The 21,353-nt window shown below is 35.9% G+C and overlaps 2 protein-coding genes across 2 annotated transcripts; one reads left to right on the plus strand and one right to left on the minus strand.

The window, feature by feature from the left end:
* Positions 1-47: 47 nt before the first annotated feature.
* LOC115419250 (bone morphogenetic protein receptor type-2) lies at positions 48-15,871 on the minus strand. Its single transcript, XM_030133913.1, has 12 exons — positions 15,777-15,871; positions 11,823-11,959; positions 10,047-10,238; positions 9,793-9,957; positions 7,861-7,950; positions 5,910-6,007; positions 5,562-5,783; positions 5,132-5,246; positions 3,481-3,638; positions 3,183-3,339; positions 672-808; positions 48-589 (listed from the first exon to the last, which is right to left on the minus strand). Exons 2-12 carry the CDS (start codon positions 11,938-11,940, stop codon positions 473-475), a joined length of 1,569 nt encoding a protein of 522 aa, XP_029989773.1. The 5' UTR covers positions 11,941-11,959; positions 15,777-15,871; the 3' UTR covers positions 48-472.
* LOC115419926 (cell division cycle-associated protein 7-like) lies at positions 12,734-21,293 on the plus strand. The gene is made up of 9 exons (XM_030135000.1): positions 12,734-12,772; positions 14,685-14,787; positions 15,739-16,100; positions 17,013-17,105; positions 18,059-18,202; positions 19,570-19,713; positions 19,838-19,987; positions 20,929-21,065; positions 21,251-21,293. Exons 1-9 carry the CDS (start codon positions 12,734-12,736, stop codon positions 21,291-21,293), a joined length of 1,215 nt encoding a protein of 404 aa, XP_029990860.1.
* Positions 21,294-21,353: the final 60 nt, after the last annotated feature.

Here is a 21,353-nt window from a genome sequence, read left to right on the forward strand (position 1 = left end):
ATTAAAAAAACAAAACAAACAAAAAGAAACATTACGTTATAATCTAGAAGGATTACATTAGTACATCTGCACATAGAGTGGCAAGACAAAGTATGGCAACCAGTTGAAATTTGTCAGTTTTCTCCATGAATTGGTCATAAAATGTGTTCTGTCAGTGTTTAATAGGTGTGTTCAATAAAGACATGAATTATTATAATTGTTTGTGTGGTTTTAGGTTTATATTGTCAAATTTTAAGACCAATTCATACAAAAAACTGGGAAATTTCAAACAGTTAACATACTTTTTCTTGCCACTGTATGCAATAGAGAAGAAGACCATACAGTACCTCGAATATTCAGATTAAATACACAAAAAAATATTCCCTACAATATTTCAGTATGCTGGCAGTATTCTGATGAGCTAAAATAGTGACACAACACCAGTGCAATTAAATGACATATCAGCTACAATTCTTCAGCCTAAAAACTAAAATCACAGAGAGCAGTAAGACTGAAAAGACCCTAATCTGTCCGCCACACACTGAGCTGTCAGTCGAGCATCCGGGTCATAGTCCCAACAATCTGTCAGGAGTTTCTGGAGCTCAGATCCCTGAAACATTCAGTAAATATAGTCACAAACTCAGCAACACACAACTCAATGTCCAAGTGAGAAAGAGATGATTTAAGGATACCTGTGGTTGTAGTTCCCACAGTTTAGGTATGGAGGGTCTCTTGTCCATGTAAAATACATACAGGATGAGGTTTTCCAGGGTTACATTAGCTTCCAGCTCAGATTCATATGGCAATAGATGCTGTGGAACAGTCTCACCTGCAGATGGAGATATTTCTATGACTCAGAAGTGGAGCACATACACACAGGGCAATAGTTTTCATTCCCCACCTTCAAAACCCAACATAAAGCTGCAGTGTTTAATCACTGGTCTGAGAGGTTGTACAATGTTCACATCAACCCCTTGTCTGTGTTTTCAGACTGCAAAACCTACCCTGTGAAGCCCCTGTTGTCACTAATTACAGGTGTTTAAGACAGGTGGTGGTGGTGGTGGTGGGGGTTCAATACATGATTGGCATCTATATATACCAGATACAGCTGAACATGACGACAACTCTTCAAAGGGTTAAGGAGGTCATTTGACTTTTCTGTAACAACATGAAACAACGTCAGTTCATCTATAACTATATTTATATTATTATTATTATTATTATTATTATTATTATTATTATTCATTCATTCATTTTCTGAACCCGCTTTATCCTCACTAGGGTCACGGGGGTCGCTTGGAGCCTATCCCAGCTACATAGGGGCGAAGGCGGGGTACACCCTGGACAAGTCGCCAGTTCATCGCAGGGCTGAACATATAGAGACAAACAATCACTCTCACATTCACACCTATGGACAATTTGCATTAACCAATTAACCTATTAGTGCATGTCTTTGGATGGTGGGAGGAAGCCGGAGTACCCGGAGAGAACCCACGCAGACACGGGGAGAACATGCAAACTCCACACAGAAAGGTCCCACCCCCCGTCGACTGGTGTTGGAATCGAACCCAGGACCTTCTTGCTGTGAGGCACGAGTGCTAACCACTGCACCACCGTGTCGCCCTATTATTATTATTATTATTATTATTATTATTATTATTATTATTATTATTATTATTATTATTATTATTATTATTATTATTATTATTATTTTAATTGACATAGGGACAAGAGAGCTGCAGCAGGAATAATATAAAAATGTAACATATGGGTCAATATATAACTGAGGGACTTTTGAAGTCCATGGGATATATCTTGCATACATCTTTATTAAAAGTGGGAAAAAAAAAAAAAGTTTTTGATGTTAATTATGATCATGTCTTTAAAGATTCCATAATTATTTAATTAGGAAACAATCACTTATTAATAAAGGATTAATAAATAATTAATAAATGACTAGATATACTAAAATGTCAACTAAATAACTTTCCAAATTTAATCGTAACCACCTTCTAATTAGCTAAACAATAATAAAATGAGCTTGTTCAAAATTGTTTTGATTGTGTTCTTTTTATTAAGTTGAGATAATCATGACAGATATTTCTTTTTTGACAATAGATCAAATTTTATATGGAAAATAACAAATTGTATCTGTGTCCGAGAAATCACTTTCAGCTAAGTTACCCATTACAAAAACACCTCTCAAGGAAGTGTGTTAATTCCAAATCACATGACCTGCTCCACATGATGTCATTTCCTCCTGAAGAAAACACTGGCAAGACTCCAAGATATGTTCTATCTCCTCTTTCATACTTATTTAATATAAAGTAGTGTGTGAGTCAAATGTGTATTTATTACACTCTTATGTCAGCAGTGTTACTACAATATCTTTATAACTAACTTTCAATTTCAATTTTACTCAGCTGCATGTATGATATTTAGGAGAATCTTTCTGTAAAAATGTCATGTGGTGTTATGGTTATGTTGATTTTAGGCCTGAAAATTTTTTTTAAAAAAGTAAAGGGAACTCAAAATGTCCCTCAATTATATATTGATCCATATCCTAAAAATATGTAAATCTGATGAGTGATATATTTATTCACAGATGTATTGTGTATTATTTATTATTAAGTGTGGGGCTCTTTAACTGTCCTTGCTCTTCCTGGGGGTCATTAATGGTCGTGATTCTGTGTAACACTATTTGTCGTGGATTCCACTTCAGAAATGCTATGAAGATTTAACAGTGGGTAAATATACTATAGAGGGTTGCTTCCAAATCTGATACAATATTCACATTTTTTTAATCTGATAAAATAAATCAGTTTACAAAATAGACTATACTGACTGGCTTCAACCAATACTGTGACTCAGACATTGTACTAAATGTTACTTATTTACTAGTACTTATTTTGTATAATCCCTCTTCTTCAATGTGCAATCTCACAGTAGAAGAAACATTCAACTTCTTGTATTTGACATTCAACTTAAAGGCATTTTAACAGAGTTCTAAATGGAAGTTATTCTAAAATTCAATAACAAGACTTTTTATATTTACTCTAAATGTATTTTGAATCCAAATGTGAGAAATTAGTCTCCTTGATACAAATAGATAAACTTTTTTTTTGTCCACAGGGTAAATTTGGTAAATTCACTACTAATTACTAATGATTGACATTGCTTTCCAGGTATTAATGGAAAGTTACCATTGAATAAATCTGAGCAGCGCATCCAGATCTCCCACATTAGCAGCCCCAAAGCATAGACATCACCCTGAATGAGACACAAGCTGCTTTTGAGGTTTACAGAACCGTCTAGGATCTCAGGTGCCATGTAGCGGGGTGTTCCCACCTGAGGGTGAACCTGAAGACACAAAGACACACTGCAAAAGCCGCTGGAGTTTAAATTTTCATGAGATTTTCTTTTCATTCCTTTAGTAATCTGACATCACTTTGTATTACTTCACTGTTCTGTGAATAAAATATAACAAATCTGTAGCTCCACCTCTGTGTTTCTTGTGTGGTTCTGCCTGCAGTGATGTCCCAAACAAGATCGAAGGACTGTAGAGCATCCAAAATCACTCAGGGCACATGTACCATCTGCTCTCACAAGCACATTAGCGCTACTGAGGTCTCTGTGGGCCACAGGGGGTTTATGAACATCTGCAATGACAGACATCTCAGTCAACTCACTGTGTTGTTGGACTTTTAACTGATATGTCACATATTTACAAATTCTCTTTTATTTAGAACACTAGAGGCATTTTAACCCATAAAGACCCAAACATCCACCAGTGACCAAACTGACTTTACTGATATAAAATGTTAAATAACTGCGGATCCATTAATCCTATCAATACATGTAAACAATTGGTGTAAAATACAGCTTGTCATCTTTTCATGGTCATCAAATATGACCCATTTGGATGTTCAGAGGCTCTGTACTGAATGTGGAAAAACCATAATCTTCAACAATATTGACTCACCAGTAAAACCCATGGAGTTGGATCAATTATACTGGATGGAGACATTTATTTTAGTTCAGTTAATGATATATTTTACAGAAAAGGATGCTTTTTTTGTCAGTTTTCTCTGTTTTGGTTTAATAACCTTTGGATTTACTCCAGGTTTTAATGAATATCCACATGATCAGTGAATTAAATATTGGAAAATACCTTATGTTCACTTAAAAATACAAAGCACAGAGCATAGTATTAGAGTAAATGGTGATAAAGCACTTAAGAAAGGTTTAAAACACAGAGAAAAAATCATTTGGGAACTACCACAAAAGTACCACTGAGTCTTTATGGGGTAATGGCTATTTGTAAGACCAGCACATAAAACACTGACACAATGAACCACATCATTCAGATCCATCTTACACTACTAATTCTGAAAACTGCTTTATCACTACAAATATGTATATTCTACTAAATCAGTTGTTTCTAGTTTTATGTAATTATATCATAATTCATCAAAAAATCTACTTCTGTTGAATAAGAATATAGTGTGCAGTACGGCACAAAGTCTTAGGGCACAGGTAGATTTGTTGTGTCAGGAAGATTATTGCAGATTGGGATGTATATATGCATTTCTCAGTATCTGTAACAAGATCGAACTGAAATATATAGGAACTAACACAACAGACCAACAAGTCCATTATTTGGTGTGGCCTCCCTTTGTACTTAACATGTCCTGAACTATTCTGAGCAGACAATATAAGATTTACAATGCTAATATTCTGGTGTTTATCCAGTTTAATACAACACACGATAAATGATAGTTATTGTCTGACCTACTTTTTGTCATTGGAACAGAGGACACACAAAATATTGACTGTTACCTGAAGGAGCCATTTACTGTGGGTCATTTTTTGCAAGATTTTATCACTGGGCACACTATTTCCCTGTATTTTCTTGCATCTCAACAAAGAGAATAAGAGAGAGATTTCGTTTACTACAAAAAAGAGCTAAAAGTGGCCTCCAACTTTCGCAGTACTGTATATTATGGGACCTCATTCTAATGTATTAGTTATTTACCTTAGTTACAGTACGCCCATACACTGCTCTGCATTGGGCAATAACAGACTACAACATTGATGCGCACATGCACAGACTCATGCAGCCATTTGGCCACAGTCATATTCTGGTCAGTACCGTGTCTGTGAAGGTCAGAGTGGAGATAGGCAAGTCCCTGTGATAAAGACTGGCACAATGTCAGCGACAACATCCAGCTGCTGGTGTGATTACCTAAAAAGGAGTGCAGAGAACCCTGAAATCAAAGAGACACTGGTTATTCTTCCCCAGAAAGTGAATACTGAAGAGACTTAAATAGTTTGCTCACAATGGATTAAGGTTTACAATACCATTACATTCAGGATCAGCACAGTTATGTATGCATGGCATCCAGCATATTACAATAGGAACTACAGCAACACTTTATATACAGTGTTTTTAAAAGCAAAAAAACAACTGCAAAACTTTACGTACCACTCACCACTTTTTCCGTGTTGACTTTTACTTACATTTACTTTTAATCTGATATAAAACAGGAAATGCCTGTTTTGATTTAATTGCTTTCACTCACATATTCAGCAAACTGAAGGACAATGAGCCAACTGCTTCCATCGCTTTTCCTCCCACTGCCCAGGAAGTTGACAATCCCTGCATGGTTCATCAATGGCAGCTCATAAACCACCTTCTCATTTGCAAATTTCTGTTTCCAGGCTGCAGGGAAAACTTTCACAGCCACTTTATTTCCCTGGTATTTCCCCTGCCAAACAGTTGCATAATACCCTTCACCTACAATCTGAAAGAGAGAAACATTAAAAGAACTGTAAAATAACATATACCATCTTACCTTACTGTATAGAAATTCAATAGCTTGTTCACAATAAAATGAGACATAAAGTATAAATTTGGTAATGAAGCCTACCTGCTGTAGTTCAACATTAGCAACATCAATATCTGGGGTTTTCGTCATGAGACAAGAACACAGTGGTGCGACAGAGTGAAAGGAGGTTTGTGGATCCTCTAAATTAAATACAGTAGAAAAGTTGTGTTATTAACATTCACTGAAGGTAATCCTGCAAAATGTAACAATGTGTGTATTCATTGGAAACACTGACTGGACATCCACAGAAATCATACAAAAGATGAACAAAGAAAGGGAGGAAAATAGTTCAGATAAAAACCAAGGACAGTCCAGCAGACAGAATGAAACAGTTTCAAGGTGAAACAGGACATCATGAGAACTGGATCTCAGTTTACAAAATGTACGCACATGTTTTATCACATCCTTTAAGAAGTGAAGATGGTGTTTGGTACAAAACAATACAGTGTTTTTAACACTAAAGAACAAAATGTATGCAGTGTTGATCCACTCTGAAGCTACTTTTTTTTTAGTTTCTGTATTTACTGAAAGTCAAGCTCCCATTGCACTTAACATGTCTTTAAGTCTTTTGTTCAGACAATATGAGATTTATTGCATTAGTTTTCAGTTTTTTATGTCAGGTTTCATTTAACATGTTTCTTATTGTTTGAGCTACTTTTTGTTATGGAGATGTAAGTCACACTAAATCTTGACTTTAGCCTGTAGGAGCCATTCACTTCAGATTTTTATGTATTTTTAATACAGTGTGCATATTTCCAGTATTTTCTTGTTGTATTGTATGAAAAGAGAGTGACATATGACATATGTATAATCATTACAATCTTGTAAAAGGTCCTGGCCAAGTGAGTAACAGAGTGAGAAAGCACTGTGCAGCAATACTAATCATTCCCTATCTTTTTTAAAAAAATTATTTAACAGCAACCATAATAGTTCAAATTGTAGGTCTAAGCAAGTACTTATAAGTACTTGCTTAGACCTACAATTACTTAATTAAGTAATATGCCATTAAGGAATAATAACCAAAATTTTTACCAAATATTTAATATAAACATGAATTTATCATCATCGACAAAGTAACGAAGTGAGGAAAATATACAGCAGTTATTTAAGGTTTGGAAAAAAATGGCAAAAAGTGTTGTTCCTCAAAGAAAGTGAAAATATTTAGCATACTACACTTTTCTTGATTTTTGAAATAGAGTACATTATATCCAAAAATGAAACTGATAGATTTTTTTTGTTTGTTTGTTTTAAAAGACATTAATTCATGGTAACGGAGTGAGAATCCAAAAAAGTAACTGAGCAAGGTGTTTGTTCAGTGTGATGCACCATAATAATAATCAAAGATTTTCTTAAGATATTGATAAAATTATCAGTTTTTGGCCACATATGTTTCATTACTATATTTAATACACATCTTTCTGCTGTTTGTTTTATAATAAATAACATTCAAAGTCATTATAGTATTTGATTATTATGAAATATAAGATTAGACACAGGCATATATTTTGAATCTATTTATTTACACATTGCTCTTTACATTCTGAATTTATGCTGTATACATTTGTTTACAACCTTTACTGTTCTTATTTTACACTGTATTCTCATACATTTTCTTATATATCCAGTTGTAATTCAGGTACAAATTAAATAAACACACTTTTAGAAACTAGAGATATATGTCTTTCATGCTGAGTTATCAAAGATATTGTTTTAGGAAAAAAGAAATTGACCTCAATGTTCACTTTCACTTGGCCAGGCCCAAAACAACACTTGCAGGTGGCCTAAGACTTTTGCACAGTACTGTATCAATTCAGTACAGAAAGATTTGTTTTTTTTTTAAGCAAGGGAGAAACTGTTTCCTTTATATTATTCAACTGAGCCTTGTCTGAGTGAGCTCTGTTCACTCTTGGTGCATACTGAAGACATGACACAGAGGGATAAGAGCCATGTAAGTCATCCAGTGTTTGCATTATTTGGATAAAAATGACCTTACTTGTCTGTTTCAGGACGGTTTTCCATTTGGCAGCGATGCCACAGAGGATTAGCAAAGCAAACACGATTACAACAATTTTTATTTTGTCACCTGAGAAAAAAGGGGAAAAAAGGAAACACAACATGTTAATGATATTCACATTTTCTGAAATGGGTTTAATTTACCAGGAGGGGGCTTTCATGGAGACGATTTCAGTGGGGAGGCAAAAGTTTAAAAAAACATACTGCATTGGAAAATATAAAATACAATATACAGTGGGGCAAAAAATATTTAGTCAGCCACTGATTTTGCAAGTTCTCCTACTTAGAAAGATGAGAGAGGTCTGTAATTTTCATCAGAGGAACACTTCAACTATTAGAGACAAACTGAGAAAAAAAAAATCCAGGAAATCACATTGTAGGATTTTTAAAGAATTTATTTGTAAATTATGCTGGAAAATAAGTATTTGGTCACCCACAAATAAGCAAGATTTCTGGCTCTCAGAGACCTGTAACTTCTTCTTTAAAAAGCTCTTCTGTCCTCCACTAGTTACCTGTATTAATGGCACCTGTTTGAACTGGTTATCTGAATAAAAGACACCTGTCCACAGCCTCAGTCAGACTCCAAACTCAACCATGGCCAAGACCAAAGCGCTGTCCAAGGACACCAGGAAGAAAATTGTAGACCTGCACCAGGCTGGGAAGAGTGAATCTACAATAGGCAAGCAGGTTGGTGTGAATAAAGCAACTGTGGGAGCAATTGTAAAAAAAAAAAAAAAAAAAAAAAAGGAAGACATACAAGACCATTGATAATCTCTTTTGATCTGGGGCCCCACGCAAGATCTCATCCCGTGGGGTCAAAATGATCATGAGAACGGTGAGCAAAAATCCCAGAACTACACGGAGGGACCTGATGAATGACCTGCAGAGAGCTGGGACCAAAGTAACAAAGGCTACCATCAGTAACACACTACGCCCAGAGGGACTCAAATCCTGCAGCGCCAGGCGTGTCCCCCTGCTTAAGCCAGTACATGTCCAGGCCCATCTGAAGTTTGCCAGAGAGCATATGGATGATCCAGAAGAGGACTGGGACAATATCATGTGGTCAGATGAAACTAAAATAGAACTTTTTGGTAAAAACTCAACTCGTCGTGTTTGGAGGAAGAAGAATACTGAGTTGCATCCCAGGAACACCATACCTACTGTGAAGCATGGGGGTGAAAACGTCATGCTTTGGGGCTGTTTTTCTGCAAAGTGGACAGGATGACTGATCAATGTTAAGGGAAGAATGAACGAGGCCATGTATCGTGAGATTTTAAGACAAAACCTACTTCCATCAGTGAGAGCACATTGAAGATGGAACGTGGCTGGGTCTTCCAGCATGACAGTGATCCCAAACACACCACTAGGACAATGAAGGAGTGACTCCGTAAAAAGCATTTCAAGGTCCTGGAGTGGCCCAGCCAGTCTCCAGACCTCAACCCCATAGAAAATTTGTGGAGGGAGTTGAAAGTCCGTGTTGCCTAGCGACAGCCCCAAAACATCACTGCTCTAGAGGAGATCTGCATGGAGGAATGGGCCAAAATACCAGCTACAGTGTGTGCAAACCTAGTGAAGACTTACAGGAAACATTTGACCTCTGTCATTGCCAACAAAGGTTATGTTACAAAGTACTGAGTTGAACTTTTGTTATTGAACAAATACTTATTTTCCACCATAATTTACAAATAAATTCTTTAAAAATCCTACAATGTGATTTTCTGGATTTTTTTTTCTCATTTTGTCCCATGGTTGAAGTGTACCTCTGATGAAAATTACAGACCTCTCTCATCTTTCTAAGTTGGAGAACTTGCAAAATCAGTGGCTGACTAAGTACTTTTTTTGCCCCCCTGTAAATTCACGATAGCTGCCATATGTGTTACATGTGAAATCCACTGACTAATCATAATATTACCAACTGAATAGGTGTATGTGAACTCAGACTGTGCTGGTTCTACACTCCAGGTGATGTTGCTGTTGCAGAGGTCTGTGTTGCACACACATTTGATGAGGTGATTGCTGAAACGTATTTGTGCCTTGCAGGTTGAATCTGGGCAGGACTTTTCAGCCATATCACAAGCTGCAATAAAAAAAATCATTCAGACTTTAACTCATTTGTGCAAGAATCTACACCTCCAGATGTAACATCCCAGTTGAAAGGTTTCTTACCGAGAAGGTCAACCTCGGGCTGGCTGCCATTGATCAGAAAGTAACCCACACAGCAGTCAGTTTTCTCACAGAACTGTACTGACCCACTGACATTGCCAGCAGTTCTATATTTGTCATTTTGTGTTTTCACATGGAATAGACACTGTCTCTTCTGAAGTAAAGACTGACTGGATATGGATATGAAGATGAACTCTGCAAGAGAAAGACAGCTGCTGTAGTTATTACACATAGCACTTAATATTAATTATACTGCAAGTCATTCATTAACCATTTAACCCATAAAGACCCGGTGCTACTTTTGTCCCAGTTCCCAAATGAATTTTTCTCTCTATTTAACCTTTCTTCAGTGATTTATCACCATTTGTAATGACATTATCCTCTGTATTTTTGTGCTTGTTCAGTGTAAATCACGTATTTTCCTATATTTAATTCACTCTTCAAGTAGATGTTCATTAAAGTTCAGATTAAAGTTGAGGGTTATTGTATCAGAAACAGAGAAAACTGAAGGAAAAGTGTTCATTCAGCAAATATATCATTAACTGAATATAAACCCAGTGTCTCCTTCCATTGTCATTGATCCAACTCCATGGGTTTTACTGGTGAATCAATGTTGTACAAGACGACAGTGTTTCCACAATAACTACAGAGCCTCTAAACATCCAAATGGGTCATATCTGATGACAATGAAAAGATGACAAACTGTATTTTACACCAATTATTTACATGGATTGATAGGATTAGTAGATCAACAGGTATTAAACAATTTAGATCAGAGGATGGTTTTGGGTGCCTGTGACTGTTTGGATCTTTATGGGTTAATACAGTTTAACTCTATGAAATGAAAATGTGTTATCTGATTTTTAGGCATTTTTTTGTCCCAATAGAAAAAAAAACATTTATGTTTCATTGTATTTTAAACCTGAGCCGAAGCTTTCTCATAATAAAATGCTGGACTTTGTATATTTTTAGAGATTCAGAGATCTGCAAAGCTAAATGTCAAGTTTCTTTTGTGATGTGGGTGAAATTCAATTTACAGTTTTGGCTCCAGTAACATGACTGTATCACATGCAGTAGAAATATTTGCTTCTGCTCTACATTTTAAATCAAAACAAGACCAGATGCAAATCCAACTGCATCAAGATAGTCAGTATTGATTCAAACATATCTAAATCTGATACACTACTTTAAATCCTGTTTGATATTTAAACAAAAAAAAATCATTAATTAGATTACTGAGACTTTAAAATTTACTTTAGATCAATAACAGTTTTCTTTGGAAGCACATAATCACTGTATGTTGGTCCTGCAATGAAACCATCTTTTCTTTCCTCAAGATGTGAGGGTTTGTTTTTTTTTTTGTTTGTTTTTGTTTTAGCTTTCAGTAATTTATTTTCCTATTCATCCCATACAAAATTAACTCTAGAAAAAAAAAGAAAAGATAAATAAATAAATTAATTAATAAATAAATAAATAAATAAATAAAAGGCAAATAAAAGGCAAAAATCTGAAGAATTTTCACTATAGCTGTCCTGAAAATTAAGATTACATTAAATTACATTTGTCCCTTGTAAAATCATATTGACAAAGTTACTTAATTCTAATCTGTTTCTAGAAGTTTTGAGAGCTGATAATGTTGTTAGTATGCGATATAAAGATTAAATTGTACATTCCCTCAGCATTCCTTAGATGCATCTAATTACAATAAATGACATTGTGCTTTTAAAATTCAATGCTGTAAAACAAACAAAAGTCATTTTTAATACTGAGCGCACTCACCCACAGCCAAAATGCACCACCATGGTTGGATCATGGTTGTTGTGAGCCAGCAGACCAGCAGAGTGGAAGTATTTATCAGTGACAGGAATGTGAAGGAGTTTCCCACGTTTCCCAGCATCACTCCCACTGCACCACACCTGCATGTAGACGATTACTTATTTTCAGCCAAAAAAAACGGGCTGTGGGAATACATCTATCATCATGCTAATCTCTTTGAGGCTGACTGTTGGGTCACCTGAGCCACATGAAAGGGTGTGTTAACTCATTAAGTAGGTCAGTTTGTCATTGTAAATGAAAACTGGCTCTCAATAGACCTACCTGGTTAAATACTGGTAAGTAAACTAAAGCCACTGATGGGTTTAACATCGCAACATTGACATTTTGGTGTGTTTGTTTCATTTTACTAGTAGCAATAACAGCAGTTCATGAACAGGACTTCCCCTGTGTTGAACTTATGTGTTGTGCTTTTTGTTGACCATGCATTTTTTTTAAAAAATTATTTACAGACAAGTTATTTTAATATTTAGCAAATAACTTAATGTCCGGGTACTCCAGCTTCCTCCCACCATCCAAAGACATGCACTGATAGGTTAATTGGTTAATCTAAATTGCCCGTAGGTGTGAATGTGAGAGTGATTGTTTGTCTCTATATGTCAGCCCTGCGATGAACTGGCGACTTGTCCAGGGTGTACCCCGCCTTCGCCCCTATGTAGCTGGGATAGGCTCCAAGCGACCCCCGTGACCCTAGTGAGGATAAAGTGGGTTCAGATAATGAATGAATGAATGAATAACTTAATGAAACAAGAACCAAATCGAATCACTGATGTAGTCAAGTTACAGCTTTACAAATAACAGATGACCTTCACTTTTAAAATGTTTATTTCCAGAAGCTAACACAAACAAAACACAGCATGGTTTTTCTATTTCTTGAGCCAGGTGCTGTCCTTATGGTAGGGAAAACCCTGCAAACCCCAAAAATTACTCCTCCTCCATCCTACTCATAGATGAATACAGACAAGCTTGTTGGAGTTGACAACAGGGGGATTGTCATAATAATCCATGAAATTAATAAAAGGTCAGAACTTTTATGTAGGGCTGAGAGATATGGACAGAAAACTTTTTGTAATAGTAGTAGTAAATGGATGATTCATGATTTAGTAGTTTTTTCTGTCCAGATGAACTCAACACAAATCACTCTTTATTTTTTCTTCATAAGAAGGCTATGTATGCAGTTTCACTAAATAGCAATGACAAGCATAACAATAAGTATATTTTGAGTATAATAAAGCACTGTTTTTGTTTGTTTGTTTGTTTGTTTGTGTGTTTTTTTTTTTTTTACAATAACTACTACTATGTGTAGTATAGTAATTAAAAGTATTTGAACCCCCTGACTGATCTGAAAATATTGATAATTTTTGCCTCTGAAACATTATTCCATTTTATAATGTTCATGAAACTAACAGATGGTTGCTCCAAGAACCACAGATATTAGATGAAGTGTCCTACTGTTTTTATCCACTTTTGATTTTAACATTTATGTAATGAGCAGGAGAGGACTTGTTTATCCAACAGAATCACAAAGGTATGTTTCAAGACCCATCATCAATTTGACCACAATGATCACACAAGGAATTTGGCTTCCTCTGTGAAGGAACACAATTGTGTTTGCAAGGAAAATGACCTAAAATAGTGATTATAGTTATGGTAATTTTGTACATATTTCATTGATTTATAGGTATTTTAATAGCCAATTAAAAAAAAAAAAAAAAAAAAAGCAAATACTGGCTTAAATGTTAATTCCCACCTATGTATCCATGTAGCCTGTGTAAATATAATTTTGATGAGTAGCTAATGATATTTTCTGTATGTCCATTTTCTTTCATTTAGATGTTCAAAATAAAAATTAATTCACTCATATATTACGTCCAACAAATAGGCAGCATTTTTATATTGAACAAGTGGGAAGAGCACTAAACACTATCATTTTTAGAAAAGGAGTTGACACCATTTTTGTCTTCTATACTGTTTAAACATAATAACAATTAAAAAAAAAAAAAAAAAAACACAGTTCAAGGAAATGTAAATGTAGAAATTTTTAAATCTCTGAATTTTGTAGTATTATGTTAGATATTACTTATTAAATTCTCCTATTGACCAAAGTTTACCTTGTGTAGTTCGGTTTCCTGCCGCAGTAAACTACTCAACACATTATAATGGAAAACAGAAAAAGAGAAATTATGCATAACACTTTGATTATTATGGCCAAACAATTTATACACAAATGTAGATTTGTAAGGACCCCCCCCACACACACACACACACACACACACACACACACACACTGTTCTTAATTTACAAAAATGAAATGACAAATTTCAAAAAGACACTAAGACATGTAAAAACCAAACAAACCTTGACTGTCTATGAAAATTTAAATTTGTTGATTCCTGATTAGACCTCTGACTTTATTTTGATAATTGTTTTATTTATTTTATTTTATTCTAATTAATTTAATTTAATTTTATGATGTTCTTTATTAATATTGTTCTCTTAAGTTTGAAAATGTTGCTCAGTCTGGAAAAAATAAGTATTTTTGTATGAAAGTGATGGAAATGTACAAACCAGATTTTGATGAATAACGTTTGAAAAAAAAAAAAAATTACTCAACACATACTTCCGGTGTCAATTAGGTTAATTAGACAGGTACGTGCGCGCGGGCGGTGTTGTTAAAGTAGTGCTGGTGACATCCACATCCTCAACTGAAAAAATGGTAAAATAAATGAACTGTCAAAGTCAGTAAGTATTTCAGTATAATTTATTTAAAGCATTATTAATCTTATTTTGCGGATTTCCCTCCTCCAGCTGCAGCAGTTCCTCACTAAAGAGCTGGTTGACATTTTCACTGAGGACTCCGACCATGATCGGACATTTTATGGATTTTCTGATAGTGAACTCTGCGAAAATGGCGGCAAGGTTAGTCATATTTGGCTCCATTTAAGGCCTTTAAACTTTAACTTGTTTGTTTGTTTGTTTGTTTGTTTGTTTGTTTGTTTGGCTGGCGTGAAAGTAGCCAAGATCTACAGACAAATGGAGGGATGTTAGTAGTGTGTAGTTTGTGTTGGCTGTATCCTTAATTTAATTAAGTCTCGATGGAGGATGAATGTCAGCTTCCATGTTTACAAGCATTTCGGCGACATGACGATTTTGTACTTTGTTTTATATTTTAGTCAGTAGGAAAACTTAGTGTTTAACAGCCAAACAAGGGATGGGCGATACAGCAAGAAATCTAATATTTCTAGTGATAAATGTCAAACAGTTGTTTTTTTTTTTTAAATCCTGAATGAAAATTGAAGAAACCAGATAGTCATTTACTGTATTACACTTCTCTCTATGGTCAGAGCATTGTCACTAAAATTGCGTTAAGTATTTCTTTTGTATAATAGTATACATTTCCTTTGTTTTGGTTGTTTTTATTTTGATGAATTGCTTTGGCATTTTTTATTTTCTTTATTATGTCCGAAATAAAACATTCATTCATTCATTCAATTAACATGAGTTCATTACAATATTCATAGCTGCCTCCCAGGTAAATTAACATGATGTAAAAAAAAAAAAAAAAAAAAAAAAAAATATATATATATATATATATATATATATATATATGTATATATATATATATATATATGTATGTATATATATATGTATGTATGTATATATATATGTATGTATGTATATATATATGTATGTATGTATATATATATGTATGTATGTATATATATATATATATATATATAAAAAATGCATTGCAACATGATATGACATGACCATTGTCAAACTAAAACCCAAGGATAACATTCACATGTGTTTCTGTTCGATAAGTGATGTAGGCTATATGTTTATGTCTGTTAGATTTCAGGATTGGAAGATAATGATGAAGATGGAACAAAGCCTGACCTTTCCCCCCTGAAGGAGAAAGTTTCATCAAAACCATCTTCTGCTCGACCCTTCTTCCTCAAGGTGGCTCTTCGCACCACCAGCTCTGCCAAGCAGTCCACTGATGATGATGAATCTGAAAAGAATGACGAGAGAGCAGGAAAGAAAGGGCCAAAGAAAGTAGGAATGATCAGTTGGACAAAAAAAGACAGACATGTTAAATATGAAGAAGAGGAGAGGGCAGCGTCTCAAGCACCTCCTGCAGAAGTGAATGATTCAGCTGAAGATGAGTCTGATACTTTCTTAGTGAAGAGAGAGCAGAACATCAAGGCCAACAAAGCAATGGTAAATCAGAAACACCAACCCAGAATTTAATATTAATGAGAAATGTCAAATGTGGGTTTTGTTGTCATAATTTAGCTTCAGGACTATTTGGAGCTAGAAAATGATTTAGTGGATATTTAAATCACTCTTCAGTTTTATTCACACACCATACTGCATTGCACTGGGGTTGTGTCTAATTTCCTCTGATCTGATTAATCTAATTCTAAGATAGGATATAACTTACCTGTGGACAAAAGGCATTTGGTAAACTAATCACTGCATGTAAACCAATGAGAGTGCTTGTTATCCTTTAAGTGTACAGATTCAGGGTAGATATCTTAGAGTGAATTGGAAATTGTTTTTGATGTGATCTGTAGTGAAGTGATCTATGCAGGGTGCTTGCACAAGTCCTGAAAGTCGTTTTGAAATGCTGTTTTCCAGACCATAAAGTCTGGAATTTTGTGTGAAAGTCTTAATGAAGTATGAAAAACAGTTTCTCTCAAAGTCGAATTTTAGAGTTTGCTCAAAGGTACATAATCTTGTAGGATAAGAAATACATGAGGAAAGCATTAAAAACTTGATATGATTTCACTAACCAGTCAGTACTGGAATGATTCTAGTAATACTTACTTGTGTGTTATCCATGCACTTCTGTGATTTTCATGTTTTGAAAACTTTTCAGTGAAACATAATTTACTGCAAATTATGCATTCATTCGTTTATACATTTATTAACATGAACTTTTCTGCTACACATGGCAGGTACAATGTCAACCAAAAAAGTAGGCACGCAAGTATAACAGTACACAAAGTCAAGGTCTTGGGGGGGGGGGGGGGGGGGGGGGAGTTTTGAAAAAGTCTGGAATTTTTATTTGGATAAAGAGCAAGCACCCTGTCTGTGTCTTAAACTTGTTTACTTTCATTTGTCTATCAGTTGGCTCAGCTTATGGCGGACCTGCAGAAGATGCCCGGAGGTGCGGGGTTTATGAAAAAACAAGCGACCAAGCAGCCAAAGGACAGAAGTTCTGTGAGTAGCTGCATAGTGATTAAGCAGTTCTTACACCACAGTGAGTTTTTGTTCTTGTGGAGAATATTTAAAGTTCATAGCTGGATAGAAATGTAGATCACCTACTTTTAAAAACCTTGACCTAACAAAGGATGAATCAGCACGATGAGTTAATGGCCTTTTCAAAGAACCAATGTTCCCGGGGTTCAAACTGAAATTGGGAAGTGAGCCTTCAGTTTTGCCGCCCCTTCTGCTTGGAATACTTTTCAGTCAGATTTTAAAATACTTGAAGTCATTTCATTACAAGCTTTTTGTGCTGTCTTACTGAATAGACAGCAAGAATCCTTTGAACAGTGCCTGTGTTTTTACTTGTTTGCTAACCTTGATCAAATCCTGCACTTTAAAAATTGCTAGTTATTACTAATTTATTGCCTGTTTTTTAATTTATTGTCATCACCGATCTTTTAACCTGTTCTTCATCATGGTGTGTGCTGCTACCTTCTTGGCCAGGCCTCCCTTATGAAAGACGTCTCGATCTCAATGGGTCTTTATCTATTTAAATAAAGGTTAAATAAATAAAATGGAATGGGACCTTTCTGTGTGGAATTTGCATGTTCTCCCTGTGTCTGCATGGATTCTCTCCAAGTACTTTGGTGTCCTCCCACCATCCAAAGACATGCACTAATAGGTTAATCAGTTAATCTAAATTGCCCATAGGTGTGAATGTGAGAGTGACTGGTTGTCTCTGTATGTCAGTCCAGCAAAGAACTGGCAACGTGTCCAGGGTGTACCCCGCCTTTGCCCATAAGTAGCTGGGATAGGCTTTAGCGACCCCCGTGACCCTAATGAGGATAAAGCAGGTTGAGAAAATGAATGAATAAATAAAATGCCAAACTTTGTATTCAAGAGGGTTATGACTACTTTTTATTTGTTGATCAGTGTCCTCAAATGATGTTGATCACATACTTCTGTAGCGTCCACCGCGCTCTGGAGGGGAGCTGAGGAAAAATCCAGATCGGGCATCCCGCAGACAGACCCGCTCCATGGGGGGCATTGAGGACTCCTCAGGCAGTCTGAAGGCAGAACTGGAGTTGAGCCTGGAGGAGGAGCTGCTGGAGGTCGGTTTTTGTTGTATTTTATCAAAAATACATAGAACTTTTCTTGGTTTTATATACTATCTAAATATATGGGATTGTTGTATTATTGAAGTAGATCAGGCAAAAGCTCAAGTAATTTCATGTTGACTGTTCTTCACTTTTCTTTATAAATTGTATTGTCTCAGTGTGAAGTAATATAAAACAATCATAAAAGTTAGATTTAAGGTCAGAAGTTTGAAGAATGTGCATACTGTATCGTCCTGGCACTTCAATTCACCAACTACTTTTCGTAATATAAAATGTAGATGTATGTTAAAAGAAAAAAATATTATGGGTTGTGTGTAGATACAGTGAACATGGTCAAACTTTGTTCGCCTGGGAGGTTGTAAAGGTTAAAGGTTAACTCACTTTATTATCCGTGTAGCGAAATTCAGTCTGTGTATTGACCCATCCTATTACAGACACAGTGCCTAGCATTAGCAGTTACCACATAGAGCACATTAGGTGCAGTGAGCTGTCTTTGAAGGCACTTGAATTGAGTTTTAGGAATTGATTTCATGACTTCTGAAACTTCAGATTGGCTTATTGTCATTATTCCCAGTCACTAATGGGGCACACCTGAGGCTGTGTTTAGTGCTTCCTTTCAGAAAAAGTTTTGATTTGCTTGCCATGACAACATCAGCCAAAATCTTAGAAGAAAAATTAGACATTTATGTACTAAAGAACATTGTAGTTTCAGAAATGAGCAAAAAGTATAAAACAGATTTCTAGCTCTCTATTATTCTGAAATTTCCCATCATTGAAATAAACTAGTAGGAGTAATTTAACAAGTTCAGGGAATTTATATGGAAATTAAATGCTTAAATTGTGAGAAACTAGTTTACAAAGACAAGACAAATCATTAGTAGTGGGTGCTATGCTTGGTCTGCAGTAAAAATAAGTGCCCAATACAATGACATAGATGTGTATAAAAAGAATCAAAAAGAACCAGGTGCTTGGCAAAGATGGGGCTCAATTGAATGAAAGCAAAGAAAGGTGAAGAGAATGTTGTTAATAATAAATGACCCAAAACCACAAAATGCATTGACATTGTCTCTGTAAGTAAATAAAGGAGTACCTTAGATATTTTTTCCTGATTGCTGTTTCCTGTGTTAGTGATATTTTGGGACATTTATTATTGAGGATTTATGAGTTTTGTGAAAAAGTATGCATTTAGACAAGGTCCAATCCCCTGTCTTCTCTGAGAAAGATGTATCATGTCAGTGAAAATTTGTGTATAAATATGTTTACTCCTCTCATCCTTGTAGTGTACATTCAGGTTGATCTGTATAAACTCGTCACTTAACGCCCTCATAGTTTAGTAAGTGTAGTCAGTTGTGACGTTCCAGGTTCGACGAGCTCCTCAGCGTCACGGAACCCCACGACCACATCAGAGCAAGCCTCATATTGTCCGTCCAGTGGAAGAAATTACAGAGGATGATCTTCAGCTGGTTGCAGACAACATGACAGATAAAGTGTACAACAGCATCACTGTAAGCTGTTGGCTCTTCAGGTTCTCAGTGAATATTAATGTTGTAATATTTTGTCCTTATACAGGTATGGTTTTTTTTTTTTGCTATGAAGTATGTTGGACTACTTGACAGTGTCTGGTTTCAGGGCTCCACATGCCACCAGTGCAGGCAGAAGACGGTTGACACTAAAACGTGCTGCCGCAGTGAGCACTGTCGGGGGATTCAGGGACAGTTCTGTGGACCCTGCCTGAGAAACCGATATGGAGAGGATGTCAGGAAGGCGCTGCTGGATCCGGTCAGACTCACACAAATGCACGCTGCAGATTAATTGAATGCATAGTTTCAATGCCTACTGCAATCAAGTTTTCAGGTTAGCATGTGGGGAAGATGTAAGAATAGCACAGTAAACAAACTATGTAGAGAGTTCGAGGCAGCGGGTCATACAAGAAGGGTAATCAGTCTCATATCATCCATATCCGATAGTGATGCGAGGATCAGCGGGTTACCCGTGGGTCAGGCTGGGACGGGTCAAAAAAAAAGTCACTTTATTTGCGAGGCAGGTCAAATAATTCCACAAAAGGGGTACCTGCAGGTTGGAAAAAAAACCTGACGCACGCATGACTAATATCCAAGCACACTATACATTTTTCTTTTCCGTGATGATTAGATTTTGAAGCTTGGATGTTATCAGATGCGTTCTAGTGTATTTAGCATTCACTTTCTGCTTTTTTTTTTTTTTTTTTAAAGATTTTGCATCACATCAGTACATTTGTAATGCAGATCTGGTGTATATTTCAAGAAATCAATGTATGCTCTAGTGTAGTGTGTAAATGTAGCAAGTTTAAAAAAAAAAAAAGGGAAGACCCTAATGGGGCCTTTCCTGCACTGTTTTTAGGGTTTCCATTAGGTGGTGGTGCCTAGTACCAGGTACTTTTATAGTTCCTACTCAGCCAGGGAGTGACATCACTGGATGAGTCTTGAGGGTGACTCCATGTCCTCCATTATTGTGTTGTTTGCGTCGCATACAAATGAATTACTAGCCACTTTGCTATGACAAGCCCACCCTCATTTCGGTGGTATTCATTTGTAATAAAAACAAGTGAAACACAGTAGAGGTGAATAGTCCTAAAACTGTGTAATGGAAAAATCTTAATTGAGAACATTTTTTATTTATCTTTTGCCATGTTTTATCTCTGACTTCATATGAAATTTGACCATGGAGTGGTAACTGTCCAGGAGTGGAGATGCCCTCCGTGTCGAGGGATTTGCAACTGCAGCTTCTGCCGCCAGCGTGAAGGTCGCTGCCCCACTGGCATCCTGTTCCCCCTGGCTCAGTACCATGGTTTCTCTGATGTCCACTCCTACCTGAGCAGGTAAAGGGTATTTCTCATAAAAATAGCTTTTCAGCAAAAGCTTAAACCAGTCCTTCATAGCCATGAAGTAGCCCACTACAGTTTTCTGTGGTTGAACAGGCATTTGAGTTCTATTATTGTTTCTATAGCAAATAGGTTTTTATATCAAGCTTTGGCAATGAACATTTTTTTTCCTCTTTCCGCAGCCTTCGCAACAAACTGAAAAGTGAGGATGATATAGAGGTGTGAGATGAAGCCACTAGAGGGAGCAGTTGTTCAAGTTGTCTATTTGTTCTATTTTTAAGTAGT

The sequence above is a fragment of the Sphaeramia orbicularis genome, chromosome 5 (assembly GCF_902148855.1).
Source record: "Sphaeramia orbicularis chromosome 5, fSphaOr1.1, whole genome shotgun sequence".
Classification (NCBI taxonomy): domain Eukaryota; kingdom Metazoa; phylum Chordata; class Actinopteri; order Kurtiformes; family Apogonidae; genus Sphaeramia; species Sphaeramia orbicularis.